At 40.9% G+C, this 26,057-nt stretch overlaps 1 protein-coding gene across 1 annotated transcript; it reads right to left on the bottom strand.

The window, feature by feature from the left end:
* Window positions 1–374: 374 nt before the first annotated feature.
* On the bottom strand, window positions 375–24,938 carry rab15 (RAB15, member RAS oncogene family). Its single transcript, XM_034699693.1, has 7 exons — window positions 24,586–24,938; window positions 7,774–7,834; window positions 5,446–5,506; window positions 4,686–4,763; window positions 4,129–4,218; window positions 2,212–2,277; window positions 375–2,123 (listed from the first exon to the last, which is right to left on the bottom strand). Exons 1-7 carry the CDS (start codon window positions 24,707–24,709, stop codon window positions 1,962–1,964), a joined length of 642 nt encoding a protein of 213 aa, XP_034555584.1. The 5' UTR covers window positions 24,710–24,938; the 3' UTR covers window positions 375–1,961.
* Between the last annotated feature and the right edge of the window lie 1,119 nt (window positions 24,939–26,057).

Genomic DNA, 26,057 nt, shown 5'->3' with positions numbered 1-26,057 from the left:
GTACAGTATATAAGCCATTAAAGAAGTATGGATTATGACTCTGTCAAAGCTGCAGTCTAATTTGTGTCTGTCTGCCTCTAACATCCCACCTTTAATCCTACGCACTTCCTACAGCTACACTATGGTGAATTACATACAGTGCTCTGCAGGCACACGCTGTGCTTTCTTTTAGTCACAGTGTTCCTATATACTCTGAGCATGTTGCTTGTTCCTAATGTGTACATGGTGTGCATTTGCACAGTCTGCAGTATTGTCTTTGTAATGCAGATCATGCTCTCCTGCTTTCCAAGGACATCCAGTACTCATAACTCTAACACAGTGTGTCAGTACGCACTACGACCCAAACCAAACCAAGAAGACTCACTCACACTGACTCATATATCTGCAAGTCTTTACTCATAAACATCTTGACATCTTTTCTCCAAGAATAACAGGTTGCATTTTACACGTTGCATGAAATATATTTCCACAAATACAGGTTGACGAAGTCTAGAAGAAAAAGAAAGAGAACAACACAGATACGATGTGTATCTCGAGCTCAGTCCAGAGTATGCACTTCCTTTTCACACACTGCAAAGATTAACAATTGGTTTTTTTTCAGTCAGTGTTACTAAGTTGCTGAAAAAGTTCATCCGATAATGGTCGTTCTTATTCAAGGCTCCAACAGGCAACTCTGGTCAAATGCTTTCTGTGACGGTTAATTGATAATTAACTTCACTGAAGTTGGGATTAAAGAAAGGAAAAGAGGACTGCATGCAAATCTCACGTCTGTGCCTTTATGAGTATAAGGAAGAACGACATCTCCATTAGACTTTGTACAAAACTGTGAGAAAAGGGACAGAGTGACCAGAACGTTACTTTAATCATGGAGGGAGTATTTTGGATCATCTTTAATCTAACTGTGCCGTTTTCTCCCCCAGCTCTCAAATGAAAACATCAAATTAAACCTTTAATTCTAACTATCTACAATGCTTTGAGAAACCTTGTTTGTACAATGCAACGGGCAGTTATCAAACCATCTGAACTATAGCATATTTTCTGTTATCAACAAAGACTACAAAATGATACGTATCTTCAGTTTTGCTCCTGAAAGATTAGTCTCTCCGTTTTCCCGACAGTCATCAATTCTTACTGGCAAATTCTCAGAGTGCATGTGTGGTCTTACACGGGAAGTGATGCAATCTGGAGAACATTTGCATGAAAATATATCAAGAAAAATAAAATAGCTGCATATATCGAGAGTATTTTCAACATGTTAAAGGTAACAACTGCAGGTGCAAACAGAAAAAAATATCTAAATACTGAGTGCTGCTTTTGCAATGCTGCATCACCCTCTGGTGGTCGAACACTCATACTACACATACTGCATTTAATGGTAGAAAGGCTGTGGCTGCAGCAGAGCTGATACCCACATAAATTAAAGTACTAAAGGGGCTGATGAGCAGCAAATGTAATCAAACCATACCCATTTTTTTTCAAGGGATGCAGCCCCATGACTGAGCAATATCAGGGACTGCACTTGAAAACTAAAGTGGATCACTTTTGGAGAACTTTCAAATCAGTGTTCTACATTTCTAAGCCATTTGTCTTTATCCTACGTCAGGGAACAGTACATAGTCTGTAAGAAAAGATGACAAAGTGATGATAAAGATGCTTAGCTGAGCAGGTATCAATGCTTAAGACAATGAAACTCTGTCCCCTCTGAGATAAACGTTAATAATTGGACCTTCTGTGGGCAAATCCACCACCGTCTTCATATCCGTCCTTCAAACTGCTTAAACCAACATTTATTGACTTGGTACCTTGTTACATGATAGACAGAGGAACTCGGCTGGCTTCAACATCTCAGCAAAAGTGTTCCTCTTCATTTCAGCCGACAACAAAAGGAGACAAACTTCATCCAAAGTGTGCAAAGAGTCTGGTGATAACAGGTAATTAGCTTCGATTCTTCTTTCTTTCCTTTAACACCAGCAGCCTTTGCCTTGGTCACCTGCTGCGCCGTCACAGAGTCCTTCTTCTTCCTCCAGAGCAGCAAGATTAATCTCATCATTAATAGACATCCGGAGGAGATCCAGGTCCTTTTTGTTGGCGGCCAGCACCTGTTCTGACAACCGCGTGAAAGTCTGGAAGACAAAAAAAGACGAGAGAGATTTTCATTTTTCAAGTCATTTTCCTGCATCACGACTTTAAGCAGTGGCTGGATCCCCTCACCTCTGTTATATTGTGGTTGGTGAAGGCACTTGTCTCAAAGAAGTCCATCCCATAAGCCTTGGCCAGCTGCAAGAGGGATAACAAAACTCATTTTATTTCCCTAAAAGAAGAAAAACAACTCCTCTCATTCTCTGGAACACAGATTAATTATTTTCTTTCACACAGGTGCAGCGTGGTCTGATGGCTGTCGGATGTAGTCGGGCGTTCAAGTGCATCTTTTTTTGGAACATGTGAGGCAAGAGGCGATGAAGCATTAGTCAGAGCACAGTGGGACGGGTGTGTGAGGGCCCTTAAAGCATATTTATGGACTAGAAATGAATACCTAACAGAGACTACACCTAGGTTTTAATTCCAGTATTCAAACAAAGCCTGGGGGGTCCCTGAGGAGATCTTGGAGCTGAGTTATTCATAAGTAGAAAAACAATGAGGGATATGAAGTTAAGCTCTAAGTTAAGGAGGCTGATGCCAATTTCATGTGCAGTTTTCACAGAGTGAGAGACTTGTAGAGGGCTTCGGCTGTATGCAGAAAAGCAGACTGTGCAGAGAGCTAAATAGGTGCCGTGATCCAATCCTGGAACCTGTTTACATTCATCTGACAATAATCCAGCTTTTATAAACGTCTTTAAAGAGAAATCTGCATGCAGGAACTCTGTTTTTTTTGTCGTGGTCTGTCCCGATTTGGATTCATTTCCTCGTGTTTTTCCTTTTTCTTTTGACGAAATTGCATCTCATGAGCAATAATGTGATGCATAATATCTTTGGTCCCCATTTGTTAATTTTTATAAAATGCTATCAATTCAAACTTCTTTGTGCAAAACAACAACCGCTCTCTCTTCTTCTCCTTCAACAACTCTCTCTTCTTCTCCTTCAACAACAACCGCTCTCTCTTTTTCTCCTTCAACAACAACCGCTCTCTCTTTTTCTCCTTAAACAACTCTCTCTTCTTCTCCTTCAACAACAACTCTCTCTTCTTCTCCTTCAACAACAACTCTCTCGTCTTCTCCTCCAACAAGAACTCTCTCTTTTTCTCCTTCAACAAAAAACGCTCTCTCTTTTTCTCCTTCAACAACCGCTCTCTCATCTTCTCCTCCAACAACACCTCTCTCTTCTTCTCCTTCAACAACAACCGCTCTCTCTTTTTCTCCTTCAACAACTGCTCTCTCTTTTTCTCGTTCAACAACCACTCTCTCATCTTCTCCTTCAACAAGAACTCTCTCTTCTTCTCCTTCAACAACAACCGCTCTCTCTTCTTCTTCTTCAACAACAACCGCTCTCTCTTTTTCTCCTTCAACAACAACTGCTCTCTTGTCTTCTCCTTCAACAAGAACTCTCTCTTCTTCTCCTTCAACAACAACCGCTCTCTCTTCTTCTTCTTCAACAACAACTGCTCTCTCTTCGACTTCTTCTTCTTCTTCTACTTCAACAACAACCCCTCTCTTTTCCTCCTTCAACAACAACCACCCTCTCTTTATTCTTGTTCTAGTTCTTGAACAACACCTGCCCTCTGTTATTCTACTTCAACAACAACCACTCTCTTTTTCTCCTTCAACAACCACCACCCGCTCTTTATTCTTGTTCTAGTTCTTGAACAACAACTGCCCTCTGTTATTCTACTTCATCAAAAAACGCTCTCTCTCCTTCTTTAATATCTTCCAACAGGTGAATTTCTGGACCGGCAGCTAGGCACAGAACAACATAAAGTGTTTTTATTTTTCTTTCTGTTCTGAGTTGCCGTAGAAACATGATGGTAGTTCAAAATGGCAGCCGCAGTGACTTCTACACATTGCACCTTTAAATTGCTTGTGAAACCATAAATACAAATGTTTCTATTTTCATCCCAAGGCCAAATAAAAATCCTCCAGGTTTAATGATTCATTGTGAAGTAGTTACAATGCACAGATCCAGAGTTTGACCCACCTTCAGACCTTGCTCTGTGGCCACCTGCCTCTTATCCACCTCGTCTGACTTGTTCCCCACGAGGATCTTCTGCACCTTCTCCGGAGCATACTGCAGAGGTTGGTTGTATTAATATAAGAGGAGACAGCAGATGTTTACGAATAAGGAGGAGGAGGAGGAACACAAACAAAATCAAATAGATCAGGAGAGAGAGATTTCAAATGTCAAGAGAGAGAAAACACAGGAGCAACAGCGCTCAGGAAATGAGACCTAGATTAAAATGACAGTGGGAGCGTACCAAGATCAATAGAGTATATATGGACAAACCCATGGAGGAAATGATGCTATAATGACTAAATTAATAGAATAACATCAGGAGGGAAATGAAAGGAGGAAGTAGAGCAGACGAGGCTGCTCTGTGACGCCGTGAAGTTGATAAAGATGTGACAGAGAGAGGAAAAAAATCATCCTCCCAATATTTAAGACAAAGACTTGACGGTTATTTGGAAATAATACAGAACATAAAAACACAGCATCTAAAGACTATTGATCTTAAATCCCTTGTCTCTGTGACTCACCTCGTCCACGTCACTGGCCCACTTCATGATGTGCTGGAAAGACCGCTCACTCGTGATATCATACACCAGGAAGATTCCCTGAAGAGAAGATTTGTCAGAGATTAAAACAAAACAATGAGGAGCAGAGAGTTTCAAAGCACTTTGGAGCCAAAAATCATCTGGCTCTCCTCCATCTTTAAGACCAGCATTTTAAAATCGATACATTTGGACACATTAGTGTGATTCCAGTAAACAAAGCAGACCACCACTTAGAAAGCAGGCATCCCAAACCAGCAGTTTGTGCAGTGAGCCACGAGCTGGATGAGTGATTGGCTGAGTTGTTTTAGAGGAGAAGGAAACAGCAACAGGGCACTTTCCTACAATTCCACTGCCAGTTTCTGGTAAATCGGCAATTCAATTTGAGTCAGGTTAACCTCTTTATCCTGAAACAAAGGCAGAACTCATGCAACACTTAACATTGTTATGGTGCTGCTGGTGTGTGGCGTTGTAAAGCTGCTCAGCCCACAGGGGGAAGAAGCAATATAAGCATGAGAAACAATGCACTTACAATACCATGAGTGTGGATTCAACAGTCTGTTGTGGATGCTTTAAAGCGTGTAAATGCAACAGTTGTGCTCTTAGGGAAATCCCTTTAACAAACACTGAAGTGGTGCCAAGTTTGTGATATGTTTTTTCTTTTTTTACATGTGCTACAATCCTACACATGAGTGCATTTAATCCTTTGCTGCAGAGTGAATGAAGAACACTTTCGATCACATACCTGTGCTCGTCTGTAGTACTGCTTTGTGATGGTCTGGTATCTTTCCTGGCCTGCAGTGTCCCTGGAAAAACAATACAAACATGATCAAACACAGATTCTTTGGTGAGGTTACAATGACTCAACATAACCAAGGTAGCAGCTGAGAGTTTATACAAACACTAGGTTATCTACTTGGAAAAACATGTTATTTTATTTTTTTCACTATAATTTTTGGAACATGGTGCACCAACAGAATGATTGAACTGAACTGAAGGAGGCTCCTTTGTTTATCCATGCTAGAAGGGCGGCTTTGAGAATGGGTTCATAGTCTGTGTGCTCAAACTCAAGTTCAAACTTAAGTAGCATAACAAGGTTTGGATAGCTCTCTCAAAACAATGCGTAAGATATTCGAGGTCTCTTTACAGAAGTGTAAACATAGTCTGTGTGTTCAAACTCAAGTTCAAACTTAAGTAGCATAACAAGGTTTGGATAGCTCTCTCAAAACAATGCGTAAGATATTCGAGGTCTCTTTACAGAAGTGTAAACACTTTGATGTTCCCCAAACTTCTTATCCAGCAACACCTTAAGTTGCATAGTAACTGCGTCCAAAGGTTGAGTTCATGAACAAGAGATAATTCAAAAATGTTGACATGTTTCAGCAAAGTTGGCAAACATGCTACAACTAATTTGAGCATTAGTATATTAACATAGTGGCCATTTTCCTTTGAGGTCATGCTCAGTGTGGGACACTTCCAAACAATTTTATTAGTAATTCAAGTTAACTATTATTCAACTAGACAAATCCATAACCTATACCCACCAATGTATAGCACATCTCAAGGATGGTACTCCATAACTACTGTGGAGTCAGATTATGGAACAGAAATTTGTACGGACAAGCGGACCATGAGTTTGTTGAGTTCCAAAACTAGACTCAAAATTTTGGAGTGAATAGTGAATACTGAATTGTCTGCATTTTGTTAAAAATACACTATGTACTGTTTTGCTCTATTTGATATGTTTAGTTCAGGTAGAAATATATCTATGTTGCTTGATATTTTATTTTGTACTAGTCATTTTTTTTTAAGTTAGATTGTTTGGCCATTTTTGCCTTTATTGGATGGAAAGCTGGAGAGAAATAGGAAATATGAGGAGTAGAGAGTTGGGGAAGACATGCAGCACATGGTTGAGGTCGGGGGTGGAACCTGTGACTGCTGCGACGAGGACTAAAGCCTCTGTGTATAGGGCGTGCTAAGACTGCTAGGCCAACGCCACCCCAGTACATTTTTTGGTATATGTTAATTTATTGTTGTTTTTCTCTTTAGATGAGGTCTTGATACAAACCCTCATTATGTGTCTACATCAACTGCACCTGATTCATTTCTATTCACTTTTTTCCCTGTATGACTTTTCTTTGAACAATGTGCAACTTAACTTAACTTAACTAAACTAAACTGATCTAAACTAAACTAAACTAAATTATAAAAATGTGTTGATGTTTGTGGTTTACACAGTGTTTTTGAGTTAACTGAATTACCGAGAGGATCCTTAGTATTTTATTGTAAAGGGTAAATGGACTTCAGGAGGGAGCTTGGATTAAAACTTCTGCTTCTTCCCCTTTTGAAAGGAGTAAGCTAAAGTGGTTTGGGCATTTGATAAGGATGCCTCCTGGACACCTCCCTTTGGAGGCCTTCTGGGCACATCTGCATGGACGGAGGCCTTGGGGTAGACCCAGAACTCGTAGAGAGACTACATATCTACATATACCATCTGCCCTGGGATGCCTATGGATTCCCCAGGATGAGCTTTGGAGAGGGATGTCTGGGTTGATTTGCTTAGACTGCTGGCCCCTACAACCCGATTTTAGGAGAGCCGATGAAAAAATGGATGCTAAATGGACTTTTTTCTAGTCTCAAAGTGCTTCCCCACTACTTGACATATTCACACATCAGTCACACACTGATGATGGCAGAGGCTGCTATAGTAAGGACAATGGTCACCCGTGTCTTGCCCAAGGACATGTGACTACATGTGCTGGGATCAAACCATACACCTTCCAATTGAGAGATGACCCACTCTACCACTGAGCCAGAGCTGCCCCATCATTTTATTTTGTCTTATTTTGTCTTGTGTCATTCGTATCTTCTTCATATTTTACTGATGTTTTTGGCTGTTTTAAGGTGATGCTGTTTTTTGTCATTTTAGATTAAAAACAATAAAACAAGCACCAACATTAATAATAAAAGACTGATGAAGAATGGTTCCCTCTCACTGCTGTAATATCTGATAAAAGTCTGTTAATAAAGTACACTGAGCCTTCAAATATTGAGCCCGGTGGCACTCTCTCACCATATCTGTATCCTCACTTTGATACCATCTATTTGCAGCGTCTTCATTTTGAAGTCGACTCCTGTAAGAGAGAAAACAGAGGGTTAGGAGAGACAATAACTTGTTCACAGAGGAGCTCCACAAGTGTTTGATATCCCTCCAAACCCACGAGTGCAGCGCTCAGGTTAAATGTTCTGGATGTTCTTTGCACTCTCGACCCTAAAAGAGACTAAAATCAATTAACCCTTCATATCTTTTACAGACAGAGTCTCTGCTGCAGCTCTGAAACATCACAGCAGGCATTAACACACGAGAGCCACATCATCTCCGTGTAATCAGCCTGTTAGATGAAAAGTCCATCGATTACACGGGAGGAAAGAGAGGGGAGAGGGGTGCGGAACGTTAGCTTAGCATCGCACCACAGAGGAGCAGATGAGTGGAGAGAAGCCGAGCTGAGACTGGGAGGAGTCGATCACACTTCACTGATCTCTGATCTATTTCAGACGACGGGGTGTGAGGGAGAAAAGAACAGACAGGGCCAATTTCTGTTTTCCACCAAGACTCACCCTGATCTCACTTTAGAGAGCAGGATCTGATATTGATGTGCTTGAAGAGGCTGCTGGTTGTTCGTTTGTAGTTCTGACACATATTCTTAAAACAACATTCATGTGGTGGTTTCTTCTGCTGAAGTGGGTCTTGTCAGGGGAGAAAGACAACTGGGCAACACAACGCAACACAGAGATACTGAAGTCATGAGTCAAATTTTTCACAATACATTTTTTCAAGTAATTAAAAATCAGTTACATTGAAATTAGCTCCGGTAATGACACCAGCACGATACCTTATATCTTATACAGCAAAGAAATGCAGTCTGCTTCATTGGAATCAGCAAAGACCTCCAACATTTCATTTGTTTAAACAAATCTTGAATGATCCTCAAAGACTGGAGCAGTGCACTTATAATTTAAAGAACAAAGGAGACTTATTTTTGAAAACATGGGAACTGTTTATGGACCTCTGACCAATCACTCAACAAAGCCTGGTGTACTCTGGCCTTATGCAATGTGTCAAAAGGAAAAGCTGTTTCATCTACTTATTTTGTTATTTAATAATACAATAAAATAATATTTTTTAACCTTGAAAGGCAAGTCAACAGAGTGGCAACATTTAAATCTGCTGGACGTAACTATTCAAGGCCTCCAGGAGAAGATGTTTGTCCAAAGTCACCATTTAAAACACCAGCAAAAGAAATATTCCACATTGAAACGCAATGAAGCTACAAGCAGTCTGTTGAAATGCAACCCAAGAGGTTTAGGACTTCAGGGTGGCCAATCAGATATCAGTGGTGGCCACCATCTGGCTCCGCCACTGATGTTATCTACACTCTGCAAAACAATTTTACACATTTACCTACACTCTGTGAAGCCTTGTTTGGTTGTGTTTAATCAGATATGTTGAATTTGGACTGTTTTCCAAGCGGCAACCTCCGGATCTAAAAATATGAGTCCAATGCTGAAGTGCTAAAAACTGCAGTTCATCGAGGATCCGCTTGAGGCTGGCTCTGGAAGTACAGGAAGTCACATACACACCAATTCAAAAAAGCCGATCTTTACAGCAGAAATAAACATGTTTACAACCTGGTACAAAAGATGAGTGTAGTCTGGATAGCTCATTTCTTGACCGGCACACACAGTACAGGGGATGAATTTCATCATAACTCGGTAATTTCAAAGATATTGAGATTACAAGTCTACCAATGAGAGGCACAGCTGACTTGATTGACAGGAGGGAACACTGTAGCTGTTGGCTAGGAGGCTCAAAGCCCGCCTCTTTAAGTCACAATTGCTTGACAGCAGCAATATGGCTGCCTAACCCTAACCCTAACGATTGGCCTCAAAACAGCACTTCAGAAACAGATGGGTGACATCACGGATACTACGTCCATTATTTATACAGTCTAAAAAAAGTGCAAAATCAGAACACAGATCAGGTAATATTCACCCTGTGGCCGACTTTTAAATTAAAATTCTGTACGAGCTTATTGCTGAAAAAAAAAATCAGGAATGGGACCATTAATGTTGGTTCGTCCTCTGGGCCTGTTTTACTCTAATCTGTCCATGACAGGGACAAGACCTCTTTGTCCTCTGCTACAGCCATGGAACTATCATACACTGAACTAATACTACAAACAACATGGATAACATGTTCATTTTTTCATAATGATCAGAATTTTTAAATCCTAAAAATCATTTTTTTTATGATTTAAACATGTAAGTAAAGTCATTAACTCTCTCTATGTTGACATCCTTTTATCTCCTCTCTTTCCTCCATCACCGCCTCCTCAGTCTAATGCAGTGATGTCGATAAAAAGCAAACCCACAGGCTTCTGTAGACCACGCTAATCCCTCAGAAATCTATTAACAGTTCATCCCAATTAACCTGACACTCAGCAGCCATGTGTCACAGCCGGCATCACGCTCCAAGAAAGAGCTCCCGAGCCCGATCAATTCCCATAACAAGGAAGAAGTAGCGTTTGTGGTTTTTATCGCCTGCATTTCTGCAAGCTTCGTGTTCCAAGAGACGTAAAGAAAACAGCTGACAGACGTACTACAGCTGCACTGAAGGATTCTTTCTGTGCATGTGTCTGTTATGAACAAGAGGGAGTCAATTGACGACCCTGCACAGGCTGGAGCTCACTGACTCGACAGCATGAGGCCTCATTTGAGTCGTGAGGCAGCGTTCAGTCCGACACTAAGTGAAAGGTCAGCATAACAATCAGCCTGCCTTGCCCGAGGCTCCAAAAGAGAAGAGAGGAGATAATGAAATAAAAGCCGACTCCCTGCGTCATTGTCTGGCTGTATCGGCACTGCATTAAAGTCAAGATAGAAGCCATCCACGCAATCAGCAGTGTTCTAATATGAAATTCAGATATGGACTAATGGATCCTTCAGCTCTACAGTAAGTGTGTACACTAAGAAGGGACCATGACTGGAATCATTTCAATAAATACCTACAAGTGCAAAAACTTCAAACCAATGCAACACAAATGCATTGACTTTTGCTCATGACAGCCCAGAAAGCATGTGAGCGCCTGACTCTCTTGTAGTGTGTATCGCACTTTAGTGTGTATTAAAGGATGGATGTGACGACTCCCCAGAAGTGAAGCCAAAACCTTTGGACACATTACACATCAAATACATTTCTCTCAAACATGATTTTTGTCATGACTGTTGTAAACATGTTTATTTATGTCAGTGTTTGCTTTGTCGGATTATCAATACCAAGGGGAAACATCCGGTCTTAAAAATATGAAGCTAATGGCGAAGTGTTAAAAACTGCAGTTCATCGCGCATCCACTTGAGGCTGGCTGTAGAAGCACTAGAAACCATACTTGACCTTGCTGCTGTTTTGCACGTGCTACACTTAGCAGAGATAGTGCAGATGAGTGATGTCTCACTCCTTAGCAATCTATTTTGCTTAGTTTTATTTGTTGGGTCCAAGCAGCAACCTCCAGTCTTAAATTATAAAGCTAATGCGGAAGTGTTAAAAACTGCAGTTCATCGAGCGTCCACTTGAGGCTGGCTGAAGGAACACTAGAAACCACATACACACCCATTCAAAAAAAGATGATCTTTACAGCAATAATAAACATGTTTACAGCCTGGTACAAAAAACGGTTTTGGTCTGAATAGCTGATTTCTCTATTGGCACACACTGTACGGGGGGATCTCAAAAGGGTTTCAATTATGTCTCTTAGACAACAATGAGATCTGTTTGAAAGCAAAATGCGACTATACTTATGTCTCCTGTCTCTCATTCTTGCCTCCAGAAAAAAGTTGCAAAACGTCTCAGCTTAGTCTCCCTTTCAGTTCAAAAGGAGATCTCGTCAAAATCTGAAATGATTCTCAGGTATTTCTCAAGTGTTGTGACTCCTTTTGAGCTCAGGTGGAGAAATCAGGGAGCTCTCTCAACTGTCTCAATCTAACCTCATCCATCTGTTTTTGTCAGACTCAGTTCTTGGGTCTCAAGCTGAGCTCAGATGGAGCAAAGAAAGAGCCTGAGCTCATCTTTCCATGAACATTTATAGTGCCAAGCAAAATTAAGATTTCAATGTAATTGTCCACAAACATACAATTCTCACTAAAACATTTGAACCACTTGCAAGATCAGCTATCTAGATGTCAAATGGTCTCTTCTTTGACTTCACAATATGGTCCTTCCTTTACAAGTCTGTTTGGAACAAAACACCTTCACAAAGATTTAGTGTATTTGAGACAAATTTCAAAAGATTGAGATTTCATACCAGGTATGACAGACGATTTATTTATAATATGGGCCACAAAAGGGCCAGATTATTACAATTAAAGTAGTGGATTCTTTTGGGCGCTGGTGGCCTAGCGGTCTAAGCGCCCCACATACAGAGGCTACAGTCCTCGTCGCAGGGGTCGCTATTTCGATTCCTGGCTGGTCGACCATTTCCTGCAAGTCTTCCCCCACTCATTACTCCCCACATTTCCTGTCTCTCTTCAGCTGTCCTGTCAAATAAAGGAAAAAAGGCTAAAAATATATTAAAAAAAAGAGAAGAAAATTAGCCATTAATGAGCTCTCTCATTTAAGTCTCAAATAAGACTCATGTCATGGTCTCAACTATTTCTCCTAGTGAATTTTAGGAGAAACTAATGAGTAACGAATGAGAACAATTTGAAACTTGAATGAGGCTGAAGTGAGAATCTCAATTTTGTCTCCGGAGACTTAGAAGAGAAAACCTTGAGCAGTAAAATTTTCCTCTGGGTACATCCATGTGTTATACAGTCTATGGTGGATACAGATATTATGCTGATGATGCCATGCTTTCATACTCCAAGCCGATACAGGCCATTACACTGTAGATTATGCAGACCTCAGGGAACTTTGCTGTGCTTTGATATATTGAATACATATTTTGGTTTGTGGAAGAGGCTGGATGTCATTACATATTCTGAGCAGCAACACATTGACTTGAGTTCATCAGTCTCCCTGATTTGGCGTGAGGTTTTATTGGCATTGCACAAAAACAGCCAGTGGATGCCGCTCAGTTTCTACTATTAAATTATGACCCTGTACTCCTTCACATTGAATTCAGTAACAGAAAACCTGTCACTTGTTCCTTTTGAGAAAGAAATACATATATTATTTCCAAATGTAGCAGAGAATCAAGAAAATCTGGTGTCAAAACGCCGAACGCGGCTTTGACCCCATACCATCTATTCTTCACTTTCTACAAAACCAATGATTAGAGCTCATCTGATCGCTCTGCTCTGTTCTGTTACAGGCAGTTTTATAGAACAGGGTACACTCCAGCGCTGCGAAACAACACTGCAAAGAACAAATGACCCAGAAGGCCAAGGCTGTCATCGAGGTGTAAAAAATGTCTCTCTTTGTTAGAGATAAGATATTCAAACTGCTGTTGGTGTTTCCATCGCTACAGGCAGAAGTCCTACTTATTACACAATTGCTCAAACTGAATGATACGTCCTGTGTGGTACTGTTAAAGGATGGAAGAAGAGGTGCATGTTATGGAGCCGAAATGTTGCGTTCAGGAGAAAACCTTCAGTAGTATGCTGTATCTTGAATTGGTAAGACAAGCTGGCAGGGGAACGGACTAGTCTGTGAGCTCTCAAACAAAAACTGAATCATCCTAGTGATGTTAAATCAATTGAATGACAGTGAGTTGCACATTTGACCTCACTGCTCTTTCACAGCAAATTTACATCCTACACTAATTGACGTCCTTAAATTTCTCAGGTTCTAGGAACAATTCAGCCGTAGTGTTTAAAAAAAATTGACATCCTAAATCATTAAGAGCTGCACTGAAGGAGAAGCTCTTCTGCAGACTTCCCTCTCCTCCTCAGAGAGAACACTGCAACAATGGAGACGAGCACAATGTGAGAGGAGAGACGGCAGTTAATTTAACACAACAGCGTTAACAATCAGCAGTGTGAAAGGCATGTAAAAACTAATAGCTACACACCTAAAATTGACTTGACTAATTACCAGGATGACTGTGTTCGACTGTGCAAGACGGATTAGGTGGTGACACGTGTCAGTGCGCTGTAGGTAATGGTGACAGGCTCACTAATGGATGGACGGGTGGATGCTCTGGCTCTGACACAAAGTCACTGGGGAAAGAGTCTGTCATCTGTGGTTAGTATGAAAAGCAGAGAACAGGAAGCAGTTGTCTGCAGATGTTTTCTTTGGGGTCACAGCAGGACAAGAGAAAAACATTTTGTTACCAATATGAACTTGACTGTGCGGGCGATAATCTCTAAGGAGGAAACATTATGGTGGAAGTGTCAACAACTGCAGTTCCTGGAACGGCCACTTGAGGCTGTTTCCAGAAGTGAGTGAGTCCTAATAAGTCCTACACAGTAAAGCCTGGTTTATACTTCTGAGTCAAATCAACAGCATAGCCTACGCATAGGGATGGGAATTGAAGGGAATTAAATAAGAATTTAGCGATTACGATTCCATTATCGATACTGCTTAACGATCCAATTCCTTATAAGGAATCGGATCGTTAAGCAGTATCGATATGGGTTTGTTTTTATGGGTTTCGTTTGTTTGGTGCATGGTATTTAGAGTTGAGAGTCTTTATCATCTCCCTACAGAAAACATGGGAATAATGATACATAACTTCACTGGTTAAAACAACATGCAACTCTGATAATTCTAGATTTCACCTGAGGAGATAACAGAAAATATGCAACAAATTAACCTACCGAAATTCCGAGGCATCTACATTGATAAAAGAGTGTAAACCCTTAACTACAAATCTGGTCACTGCTCGGTGACACTTGTTTATCCTCGCCTCTGTCAGTTTAGTCTTCCCTTTCTCGATGAAAGGGGTTGCTAGAGGTGCGCGAGAGCTACCCACTGCAGCCTCTGAGCCGGTGTGAGAGCCAGCCTCTGAGCTCGCATGACTCTGGCAGTCATCGTCATCTGAAATGTAATTTCAGGAGATGGAGAGAATTCATTTGGTGAAAGGAGGTTAACAGGGTGTTAACATAAACACAACAGAGGACCTGGAGGAGTTTATCGTTACCTTCAACACTAAAAGCAGATGACGCCGTGACGTTAGCTTCGCTTCTGCTTTTACCTGGATGAGACTCACCTTTGCTAAGTAGCGTATCAAACACGTTACATTTCTGCAAATTAATTGCATGTTGGGTGGACAAATGTTTCTGCATATTGGAAGTTTTCCCCCCCTTTGAAGAAGTTAAAGCTTTGCAAGTGTTGCAAGTAGCCCTGGTCTCATCTTTTTGCGTGAAATATAGCCAAACTCTGGAGTGCTTCTGCCTCGACGCCATGTTGGAAAAGTTCTAAACCAAAATACACTTCTCGCGGTTGACGTTATCACGCATTTGCGACGTAAGAGGAATCGATAAGGGGAATCGTTAGGCACGCAAACACACATTCCCAGGAATCTAATCACTTGGAACCGGTTCACAAAAAGAACCGGTTTTGGGTTCCCATCCCTACCTACGCATGGAGGTCTGCGTAGCCCCCATACCACGCAGAGGCCTATGCATGTAGCTGATGCGCACCTCCACCAAAATGTAACTATGCCTTCAATGTACGCAGACCGTAAGCCCTGTGATTGGTCTGCTTGTCGGCATTGTATTTCCTGCATTTACAGCACTTCCAGAATTGCTGCACATTACCTTACATTTTATCTCCTCCAAGTCTCCTCTCTACTCTTCCCTGTAATCTGTGCTGTATGATAAACAGCAACATGTCCGAGCACTAAATTAACATAATACGCTCGGAATCACTGTGAAAAAGTAAACAGAAAACGTAGCAGGACTGGAAACAGGCGACCCGACTATCAGAGAGACCACGCTGCCCTCAAGTGTTTTGATTGAGTATTTCTGCTCGTCACGGACACATCGTCAGCGGGTCAATGATATCAAGATGTGGCTTTTGGTCTATATCGCCCAGCTCTAAGCAACCCTCAGATTAATTGGTGTCAATTTAGACAAAAAAATCCTTTTGGTTTATTCTGAATTAAGGAAGGAGATTTTAGAACAGCAGATACACGTAAAATCTTTGACTTATAACCAACATGCAATCCTTTATATCTGTTTATATATTGTACTTCATATTGAACCCTGTAAATGCTCACACCATGTTTTTCTGATACTGTGCAGGCCTATTGTACAGTGTAATTTAGCTTTAGCATCAGAAGGACACAGTGGAGAGACTGCTCTAAACGAGAAGGAGACATTCAAACTGGTGGTGCCATTTTTTAAGAATTTCTTATTCTGTAAAAATGACAAACATGACCACAGTTGGTCAAAACCCCTTGCTTGTTCCAGGAGTCAAGGTTGTGACAGCACCATTGATAACCTCTTAAAGAGATGATAACATCTGTGGCTGCTGTGACCCACGCCCCGGCCCTTCAGACTAATGAGCCCACCAAGCAGCAGCAGCAGAGGGCAGCGTGTTTGACCAGGCTGTGACTGTAACACCTCTGGGATCACCACCTGGGGGACGGCTGCTTATTGAGCGATGATATAGGGCGGGACCTGCTCGTATACCTCACAGGCGTGGTGTCAGCTGGGAGCTCTAAGGAGCCTGGTGACGAGGCTGCAGGGGTAACGGTGAAGAAGATTAAACTCGGCAGTGTGACTGAATCGCATTACTAAATCATCTCAACAGCTGCTCTCTGCTTGAGAAATGTGCTCTGTCGGCCAAGATAAAAGCCTTATGAGGAACAAAGTGACCTGTTAAAATAAAACGAGCTACCTGCTTGAACGAGTGTGTGTTAGAGCTTCTAGTAAGAGCTGCTTCGGTGACTTCGGACTAGTTTGATTGATTTTATCTTTGATTTTAAAGGTGGATTAAAGAATGAGTGTTGGATCTTTAACCATATATTTGGCAGTAACAAGGGAATAAAGTCACATACTTAGTTGACTTTACTGCAATCTGCAATAATAATGATGTCCCATATTTCTGAGTTCAACATTTATTGTCAGAAATCCTTGGCGGATCAAATCAAAGGCAGAAATCTCGGCTCACATTTGAATGCACGCCTTGTTCTGTGGTTTCGGCTCGCTTTCTTTTAAGTGTGATTTTCTTTGATAGTGTGAATACAAACCGAGGCCGTCCTTCAGATTCTTCAGAACTGCAGAAACAGAGAGTTTGCAGAAAACCACAAGGTTGAACTATTTATCTGCAGTGTCTTATGTTGCCCGAAAAGACAGAAACTATATCAGTGTAAAGGTGATCCATGTTGTGTGACAGTTTGGCAAAAAGGCCCTAAAACGGCCAATCAAAATGGATCCAAACGGACAGAAAATGTCAAAACGTTAAATGTAGCAATGGAAAAACAACGATAGCAACAGCTGACACCTATGTTCATCCATTCCCCCATCTCCATCCCCTCTTGTGTTACTCCATACTTTGTTTTTCCCGATTGGACTCTTTTATTTATCCCCAGCCTTCTGTTGTTGCCATTTGTGTAAAATAGACTTTGGCAAGTCTGCCTTTGGGTCCTTTCTCCCTATGATTACTAGATCCATGCCTCAAAACAAGCTACATAAAGAAATGTCTCTTTAGTTTTGCGGACTACAACTTGACATGCCTACACAGAACCCTGACCTCAACATAATCCAACCACCTCTGGGATAAACTGAAATGTTGTTTTTGTGAATGAAAGTTGGCAAACCCCAGATTCTAAAGACCAAAATCTCATGCTCAGCATTAATACAAGAGCGGAGGCAGTTTGAGTTTGAGTTGAGCAGCATACTTATGTCTGTTGTTTTTGATAAGGATGTTCAGCAGTCACATGACAATAACGTTTAGGAGTCCAGAATATGTATCTTCATCTCACTTAATCTCACAAGCCTGCCTTTGGGTCCCCATTCCAAGAGTTAGCACCAAACTCTTTATGTTTATCAACTAAAAAAGTCCATTATGAAATTTTCTTAAGTTTAGGGTGAAAGACATGCCAGGACAGATATCTGACCTTAAAACCACCAGACTCCCTTTGAGATAAAATGTTTCGCGTCTCAATTTGAGCAAATTCTTGCAGCTTAGGACCAAAATCCGGTTCAGTAGCATACTAACATCCATTGGTTTGGAAAAGGAGACTGTCCATAACACTATATTATTTGAATGTCCATATTTTGTATCTGCATCTCGTTAACCCCAAGCCTTTTGCTGCTGACTTTTTTTAAATAGCTGCATTGGTAAGTCTGCCTTTGGGTCCTCTTTACCAGTTTGGATGCAAAACTTAAAATGTGCATCAACAGAATAAGTCCATGATGAAAAGTTTCCTGGGTTTGGGGTGAAAGAACTGAACATGCATGGACAGATCCTTGACCTTAAAATCATCCAGATACCTTTGGGTTCTATTTTTTCTCACAGTGTTTGCCACTAAAGACCAAAATCTAATTTTCAGCATTGATAAGGACAGAGGTGGTTAAAGTAACATATTAATGTTCATGGCGATCATGTAGGAGTATTTTTTTGTAGTCCAGAGTTTGTTTCTTCATCTCATTTACTCTAAGTCTGACATTGTTGCTTTTTTTCCAATACAATCCTCTGCCTTTGGGTCCGCTCTCCCTGTACTAACAACGAAAAAGAAGCTTCCTGACGTTGTAGAGAAAGATCTTGACATATCTGTATAGAGCAGAGCCGTGACCTCAAAACCATCCAGCCACTTTTGAGATGAAATAAAATCATGTTTCATCGGATGAAAGTTAGCTTAACCCAGAGCCAAGGTCTAACTCAATGTGAACAGGGTCAATTGAAGAGTGAAGACAGTTACAGCAGCGTTAAAAGTCCAACGGTTTAGTGTAAGAAGAAATGTGTCCAAAGCTTTATCTGAAATGTTTGTTGGAGCCAGATTTACTGTTTATTTTTACTCATAACTGCAGAAGATGCTGCATAAAAACATCAACCTGTGAATAACTTTAATGTTTATAGAGGACTCTCAAACAGAACTGCCACATAGACAGTTTTCCAGATAATCAAACCTCAAAAGTGGAGCTTGCAGAGTGTAACATGAACTGATGAATTATAGAACCACCCATGAGAGGGGTACGGGAGAGAATTTATATCCCTCTGTCACCATGAAGGTTGGGAAATTATTTATTGATCCTCCAGAGGGGGAGCTCTGACGGTGGTCACTCTTTGATCTCTCTGTCTATAGAAGAGGAGTTTAAGTTATTGCAGGATCATGAAAGCTTATAGAAGCAGTCTGATATAAATATCTGCCTGCATCAACAGGAGAGCTTGATTTTTCTTCATCCTGATGGTTACAATTACAGGAAACATGGCGACAAAAGCCCACAGAACAATCTTCCAAGAGATCGCACAGATGCATGATGTCAACATGAATCCACAGGAGGGCGGGGTTTCCTGTAATGAGCTTCAGGTGCACATCTTAAAATAGCACACCTCTATATACAGATATTATAATGAGTTATCATATGAGTAAGAGAAACTAATATTTGAATAATTTGACATTGAACTGCAATAACGTCATGGTTCTCATAGTGATCACCTTTTAAGTTTAACATTATTCTCTAAACTCTAAACATGCCATTTAAAAAAAAAGTCTTAATTAATTTCCGACTATTTACTTTTATTGCAGCTTGGTAAAAGTTTGCTCCACTGTTTCGTGGTAGGAGAGGAGGAAGAAAGAGATGAGAAGGACAGATAGATATGAAGTGCTATAAGGTAAAGATGATATTGTAAGACTCACACAGTGTGGCTTTAACTCTGGACCTTCAAATTGAATGTCATCATTGTGTCTTCTACTTCCATGGAAAGCAACTTCCGGTTTACAGATCTTGCTAGCAGCTCTTCTCTTTGATTAACCAATCATAGAAAAACCTTGAGACAAATGCTCCTGGACTTTAGAAAGGCTTATTATATGACGCAATTGAGTGGCATAGGTTGCCTTCATGTTGCTATGTTTGTTTACCTGTCGTTTCCGGTCGCTGTTTTGCACATGCTACACTACGCAGAGATAGTGGGAATGTGCTTCTCCCTCCTTTTTTAGTTTAATTTGTTGTGTCTCGCGTTCACCCATAGACTGTATAAAATATGGACATAGTATCCGTGACATCACCCATCTGTTTCTGAAGCACTGTTTTGAGGCAAATTGTCGGCGGCAGCCATATTGCTGCTGTCCAGTGATTGTGACATAAAGAGGTGGGCTTTGAGCCTCTTAGCCAACAGCTAAAGTGTTCCCGCCTGTCAATCAAGTCAGCTGTGCCTCTCATTGGAAGACTCGTAATCTCAATATCTTCGAATTGCCGCGTTAGAAAAAATTCATCCGCCCTACTATGTGTGTGCCGATCAAGAAATGAGCTATCCAGACTACACTCGTCTTTTGTACCAGGCTGTAAACATGTATATTTCTGCTGTAAAGATCGGCTTTTTTGAATTGGTGTGTATGTGGTTTCCGGTACTTCCAGAGCCAACCTCAAGCAGACACTTTATGAACTGCAGTTTCTGGCACTTCCGCATTAGACTCATATTTTTACACCGGAGGTTGCTGCTTGCGTGCACCACTCTCAACAAAGATGGTAAGGCTGGAGGATGTCTCACTCCTCAGCAATTCAAATCCGGAAAACAATCTTAATGTCTGCGCTTAGCGACAACCTCCGGTCTTAAAATATGAAGTGTTAAAACTGCAGTTCATCGAGCGTCCACTTGAGGCTGGCTGCAGAAGCACCAGAAACCACATACACACCCATTCAGAACTAGCTAATCTTTATAACAAAAATAAACATGTTTACAGCCTGGTACAAAAAAACTGTTTTGGTATGAATAGCTAATTTCTCTATCTATGAATCTGTATTTTTTAAGATATTAAACTTACGAATGTTGCCCAAATAAGGGAATGGCTTGCTTGACTGACAGGTTGGCACATTCTAGCTGTTAGCAAAGAGGCTAAAGCCCCACCTCAACTACAACTCTTTGCCTCATATTAGGTTGACGGAAAGTTAAGTTGAGTCAGCATTTCTGCACCCTCAGCCTGGAATTTATTGCAAAATGGCTTGAAACTCAAGGAGCTGGTGTCACTGAATGTTTTTAAATCTAAAATGAAAGACCTTGAAGTTGAATCTCTAGAATGTCGTTGTTTTTAGTGTATCTTGTTACAACTGCCCCCTAGGTAACGGCTCCTTCTGCGACAAACATGCTTGTAGAGTGTTCTCTTGTTCTCTGTGTGTCTATGTCTCTAACTTTGTGTTTTTTTGCTGCTGACTGTCTTGGTCAGGTCTCCCTTGGAAAAGAGATCTTTGATCTCAATGGGACAACCTGGTTAAATAAAGGTTAAATAAAAAATAATAATTCTGATACGGCAACCTCCGACAATAAGCTTCAAAACACTGCTTCGGAAACAAATGGGTGACATCACGCGGACTATGTGGTCCGCGCATAGCATGAAAACATGCTGTGAAAAGACCAATGACTCCTCTACTTTGTAACTAACAAATTTTGTCATCAATTTTTTCTAGACTACTTCAACAGATCGTTGCACTCCTACAGGTGAAGTCCAGCTTTGGAGTCTGAGTCCAATAAAGAACATAGGTGAGCCTCATGCTGCAGATGTTGTGTTTGCAGGAGCTCAAAGATCAATCAATAAAACAGATAATTACTTTGATTTCTAAAAACAAGCATCCATGCAAACACACAAGTAGTCAATAACTTACTGCTACATTTTGGAAAAATCAACAATCATTGGTGCAACTGTGCTCTCCTGTGTAATCTCTCCATGCACCATCTGTCTTCAAACCCCAACCCGATCACCTGTTCCATGATTTATCATCTTGACCTTATTAACACAACACACCCTCTGTCTTCTCTTTACAAACAGCCAGCTATCCATCACAACCGGGAGGATTCTGTCCTCATTTTAACCTCCCACTCGCATAGATGCCACATAGATAAGTCTGTGTTTTCTTCTCTCTACATTACAGCCGATTATCGCAACAAATGTCAGAGTAGCTCCCTCAAAGATTGAAGGTTACTGTGAGAAAACATCTCTTTTAACAATGCACATAAACACACAAGAAGAGGAGCAGAGTTGCTACAGAGGATGAGAAAAGAAACAGAGAAAACCACTGCAGCGTGTGAAAAAAAAAAAACAGCACTGCTTGCTGTATGTCCTCATTTGCTCAATTTCAAAGTGAAGCACACTGACACTCCTGTGGTGCTAAGAAATGTGAATCCTAACTATGGAGGAAGACTCACAGACACAGCCATATATCTCAGACATGAGGGAAGACGCTGATGTGATTTTTAAGGATGAGGAAAATCTGTGAAAAACGTTGGAAAGAGAAACTGTTGTATCCTCATTAAGTGTGTAATCATCTGGTTTTTACAACATCAGAAAACCCTTCACATGATCCCAGCTTGCACCTTTGAATTGCTGTTTTCAGTCCATCAAAATGAAGCAAACTGGAGAAATATGTTCGAAAATAATCAACTTAAACAACATCAACAAAGAACGGAAGAATTTGTCATGGTGGCTAAAAAATGTGGCAAACATCACACCAAGTACAGTTATCTTTTATATAATGAGCTCAAGGAGACATATCACCGTGCTCAGGGGTGGATCCAGGGCTTGCAAGAGGTGATCTGGGCCCCCCTTGATATCTGATGGGCCACCCAGGGTGCCCTAGTGGCAACCTGTGGTGTTCCTCTGGCATCCAATTGGCTGCAAATGCCAAAGAATCACCATTAGGTCCCATGTTCTGTAACCTTGGTATCATTTTCAATCAGTCACTCAACTTTGAATGTCACATTAACAATATTTCAAAAACTGCTTTCTTCCATCTCAAAAAACATTGCCCATCTACGTCATCCATGCCTTCATCACCTCAAGACTTGATTATAGCAATAGCATCCTCTACGGTTCACCCAACACCCTCCTCAACAAATTACAGTATACAAAACTCAGCTGCACGCCTTCTCACTCACAGCCTCTCTATAGACCACATCACCCCAGTCCTCCAGAACCTCCATTGGCTTCCCATCACCTCCAGAATACAGTACAAGATCCTCATCATCACCTACTAAGCCCTCCATAATCTAGCTCCCTCCTACCTCACCGACCTTCTGCAGCCATACAATCCCACCCGCAACTTCCACTCCACCAATGCCAACCTCCTCACCCCTTTCACCAAACCCAAGCACCAGACCTGGGGGGACAGGGCCTTCTCTGTCGCTGCCCCCCACCCTCTGGAACTCTCTCCCCCAACACCTCAGACTCTCTCCCTCACTCACAACCCACCTATCCTTTCCTTTGCTTACCTGTTGTATGAATTATTATTTTTTGTAAAGTGTCTTTGAGAAACTTTTTAAGCGTTTTTATAAATAAAATGTATTATTATTATTATTATTGCGTTTATATGCGTTTTGATGTTATCAAGGTTAAGAGTTATACTTAAATTAGCATAATTAGGGGTGTGGTCGTGTTGACTGACAGGTGGGCGTGTTGCAGCTGTGCACCAGGAGAGTTAAAAGACCCGTCTTAGCTCCACCTTGGGCTAGGTTGAGTTCAAAACGTACAACCCCTGTCCCTAAGGTCCGAAAAAGACCATTGGTGAGCGTCTTTTCGTGCATCCACTTTATGGAACAGTCTCCTGTTGACATTAGGTTAGCATGTTCCATTGATGTATTTAAAGCAGAGCTGGAGACCCACCTGTTTACTGCTGATGTTTCTTATGGTGTGTTGTGTCTCTGTTTGTTATTTGTTTTTAAGCTTTGTAAAGCACTTTGATTGAAAGCACTCTAAAAATAAAAGTAGTATTATTATTATTCACAAACCTAAGGGCAACTTCTTCAAGACTACATCCATGTTTTCTTCACTCTATGTCAGCGTGCTTTGTCATAGGTGGGAGTGGTTTCACAAAACAACTAATTGGGCTGCGTTATGAGAAACAGCAAGAAGCTCTTTTACCTTTCAGGGTTGCACATTTTAATTGTCAGTACTTTAAACTGTGACTTTGGACAAACATCTTTTTAAAGCCTTAAAAGAATTAAACTAGATACAAAACAAATGTTGCATTTGAGTGTTAAATGAATGCAGGATGAGTTAGAATCACCACTTACTGCACACATGTGGAGGACAAGGTAAGCAATGAGGTGAGAGGTGTCACTTTTTTCCACAGGGGGGACACCAAATGGACACAAACAGAAAGTTTCTCACTGGAGCTTTAAGTGCTAGTAGTTAAAGTAGACATGGTACATCGAGATAGGAAAGGCAACTACATGCTATTCATTGTGCGTGTTTGCAGTCCCAGCCAAGTCACAAGTTCTCTTAAAGGCCTACTGATTTCTTAAATACTGAAACTGAACATATTGTGATTGGGGTTCTGGATCCACCTGGCACACCATGAGGCTCCTAGTCAATCTGGTGCCAAACAAAACCCTATTTCCAGGTATGAAAAGTGTGCAGGACTCTTATCTTGTATGGCACTGGCTTTGCCTGTCAGTGCCAAGTGCTGACAGTTGGTAAACTCATCTTCATGGCTGCCAAGTGTTGGATCTTCCCCCTCAGGGCTTCCCCAACCAATGTTACCACGCTGATTTTACCACCAGCAGTTTCTTTATTGAAGGAAAACACACTCACCCTAAACAAATCATGACATAGTCTTTGTAAATAGCTGTCCAAGTTTCATTTAAGGAGTTTAAATTGGAATTTCAGTGGTTACAAAGATGGGGTGATAAGCAAATTACATCAAAGGAAAACCACGCAAATGAGAGGAATGCACATTTTTAATAAAAATAATGAATCAAATTTAAGAAACATGCAGCTGGAGTCTGTCTTACCGATGGTGGAGATGTGGGATGGATGAAATTCGTTGTCCGTGAATCTGCATAGCAAACATGTTTTCCCAACCCCAGAATCTCCGAGGAGCAGGAGTCGGAAGAGCACATCGTACTGCTTGGCCATGGTGTTGGATGTGTTTTTGAATGAGAAATAAAAAGCCTCCAGTCAGCTAACTCAGGGATGGATGACGGATCTCTCCCCGCCGGAATCCCATGTCTGCTCAGACCGTCAACATGAGGCTGTGGGGCTGCTCACTGAGGCTGCTGCTGCTGGGTCGGTGGGTAACAATACAGGGATGCTCCAGATTCTCAGGTAGCTTCTAACGTTAGTGGGTGCGGTGGTCCATTATCAAGGCAGATTCAACGAGGAAAGAAGACTTCCGGTGAAGGTTTTCAGAATAAAAGTCTGTCGTTTCTGATAATTTCTCTGGGACAGAGGCAACTGATAGATGTTTCAGATTTAGGAGCATGGTCTGCGTTTATAATCCAAGATATCATTTCAAAGATAGAACTATAACAACCAAGATATGACCATGATCATTTTAAATCTGTTAGTTTTTATTTTATATTTACGGCAATGGTGGCCCTGAAGGACAAAACAAATTTACAAAAGATGAAACACTTTTACAAAGTTGGAGACAAATTTACATATTGGCAAACATTTTTAATTAAAAAAAATATAATAATTACATTAGCAAAACACTTTTACCAAGGCCAAAACAAATTTACATTTAAGAAAACAAATTTACAAAATCAAAAAAAACAAATTTACAAAATCAAAAAAACAAATTTAGAAGCGGTGAGACAATTTTACAAATGAAGAAACACTTTCACCATTTCTGAAACATATTTACATTCATTTCTAACGGAAAGGGAATGTACCAAACATCGGAAGTGATCCGGTACCAAACGGAGTACCAGTACCAAACGTCTTTCCATTTGGTTTCTCTCCATCCAAACAAACTAAATGACCCCTCACTCGATCACTCCCGGATCACTTCCGGTCATAATGGGAACGAGGGGAATAAAAACATTGCTTGATATGAAGGGATTGGAAAATGCAGAGATTTCACAATAGTCTCAAATTACTCCACTTACCGATGAGTACCGATGGACATTATGACCTTTTCTCCAAACCCAGCAGAAAAAAAAGAAACTTTTTTTTCACACTATTCCTACCAACAGCAGCTTAAAGTAGCATTAGGAAAATGTGTTATTAACCAATTTAAGCTAATTGATTTGCCACACTGACAATAGTCAACAGTGAGGCAATGAATTACTGATTTGGGTAATAAAGGTGAATGTTGAGTCAGTTATGTCCTAAATGCCATACAGGCAATAATAAATAATCATGTTTTGTATTATATGTGAACTTTTTTCTGATAATACTGACTTTTTATTAAATAATACCCATTTATTTTGTTGTTGCACACAATATAAACTCATAATCACATGCAACCATAGACTGTATA

This window comes from Notolabrus celidotus, chromosome 13 (genome assembly GCF_009762535.1).
Source record: "Notolabrus celidotus isolate fNotCel1 chromosome 13, fNotCel1.pri, whole genome shotgun sequence".
Classification (NCBI taxonomy): Eukaryota; Metazoa; Chordata; class Actinopteri; order Labriformes; family Labridae; genus Notolabrus; species Notolabrus celidotus.
Note: the sequence above shows the minus strand (reverse complement) of the source record. Positions and strands in the feature narration are given on the sequence as shown.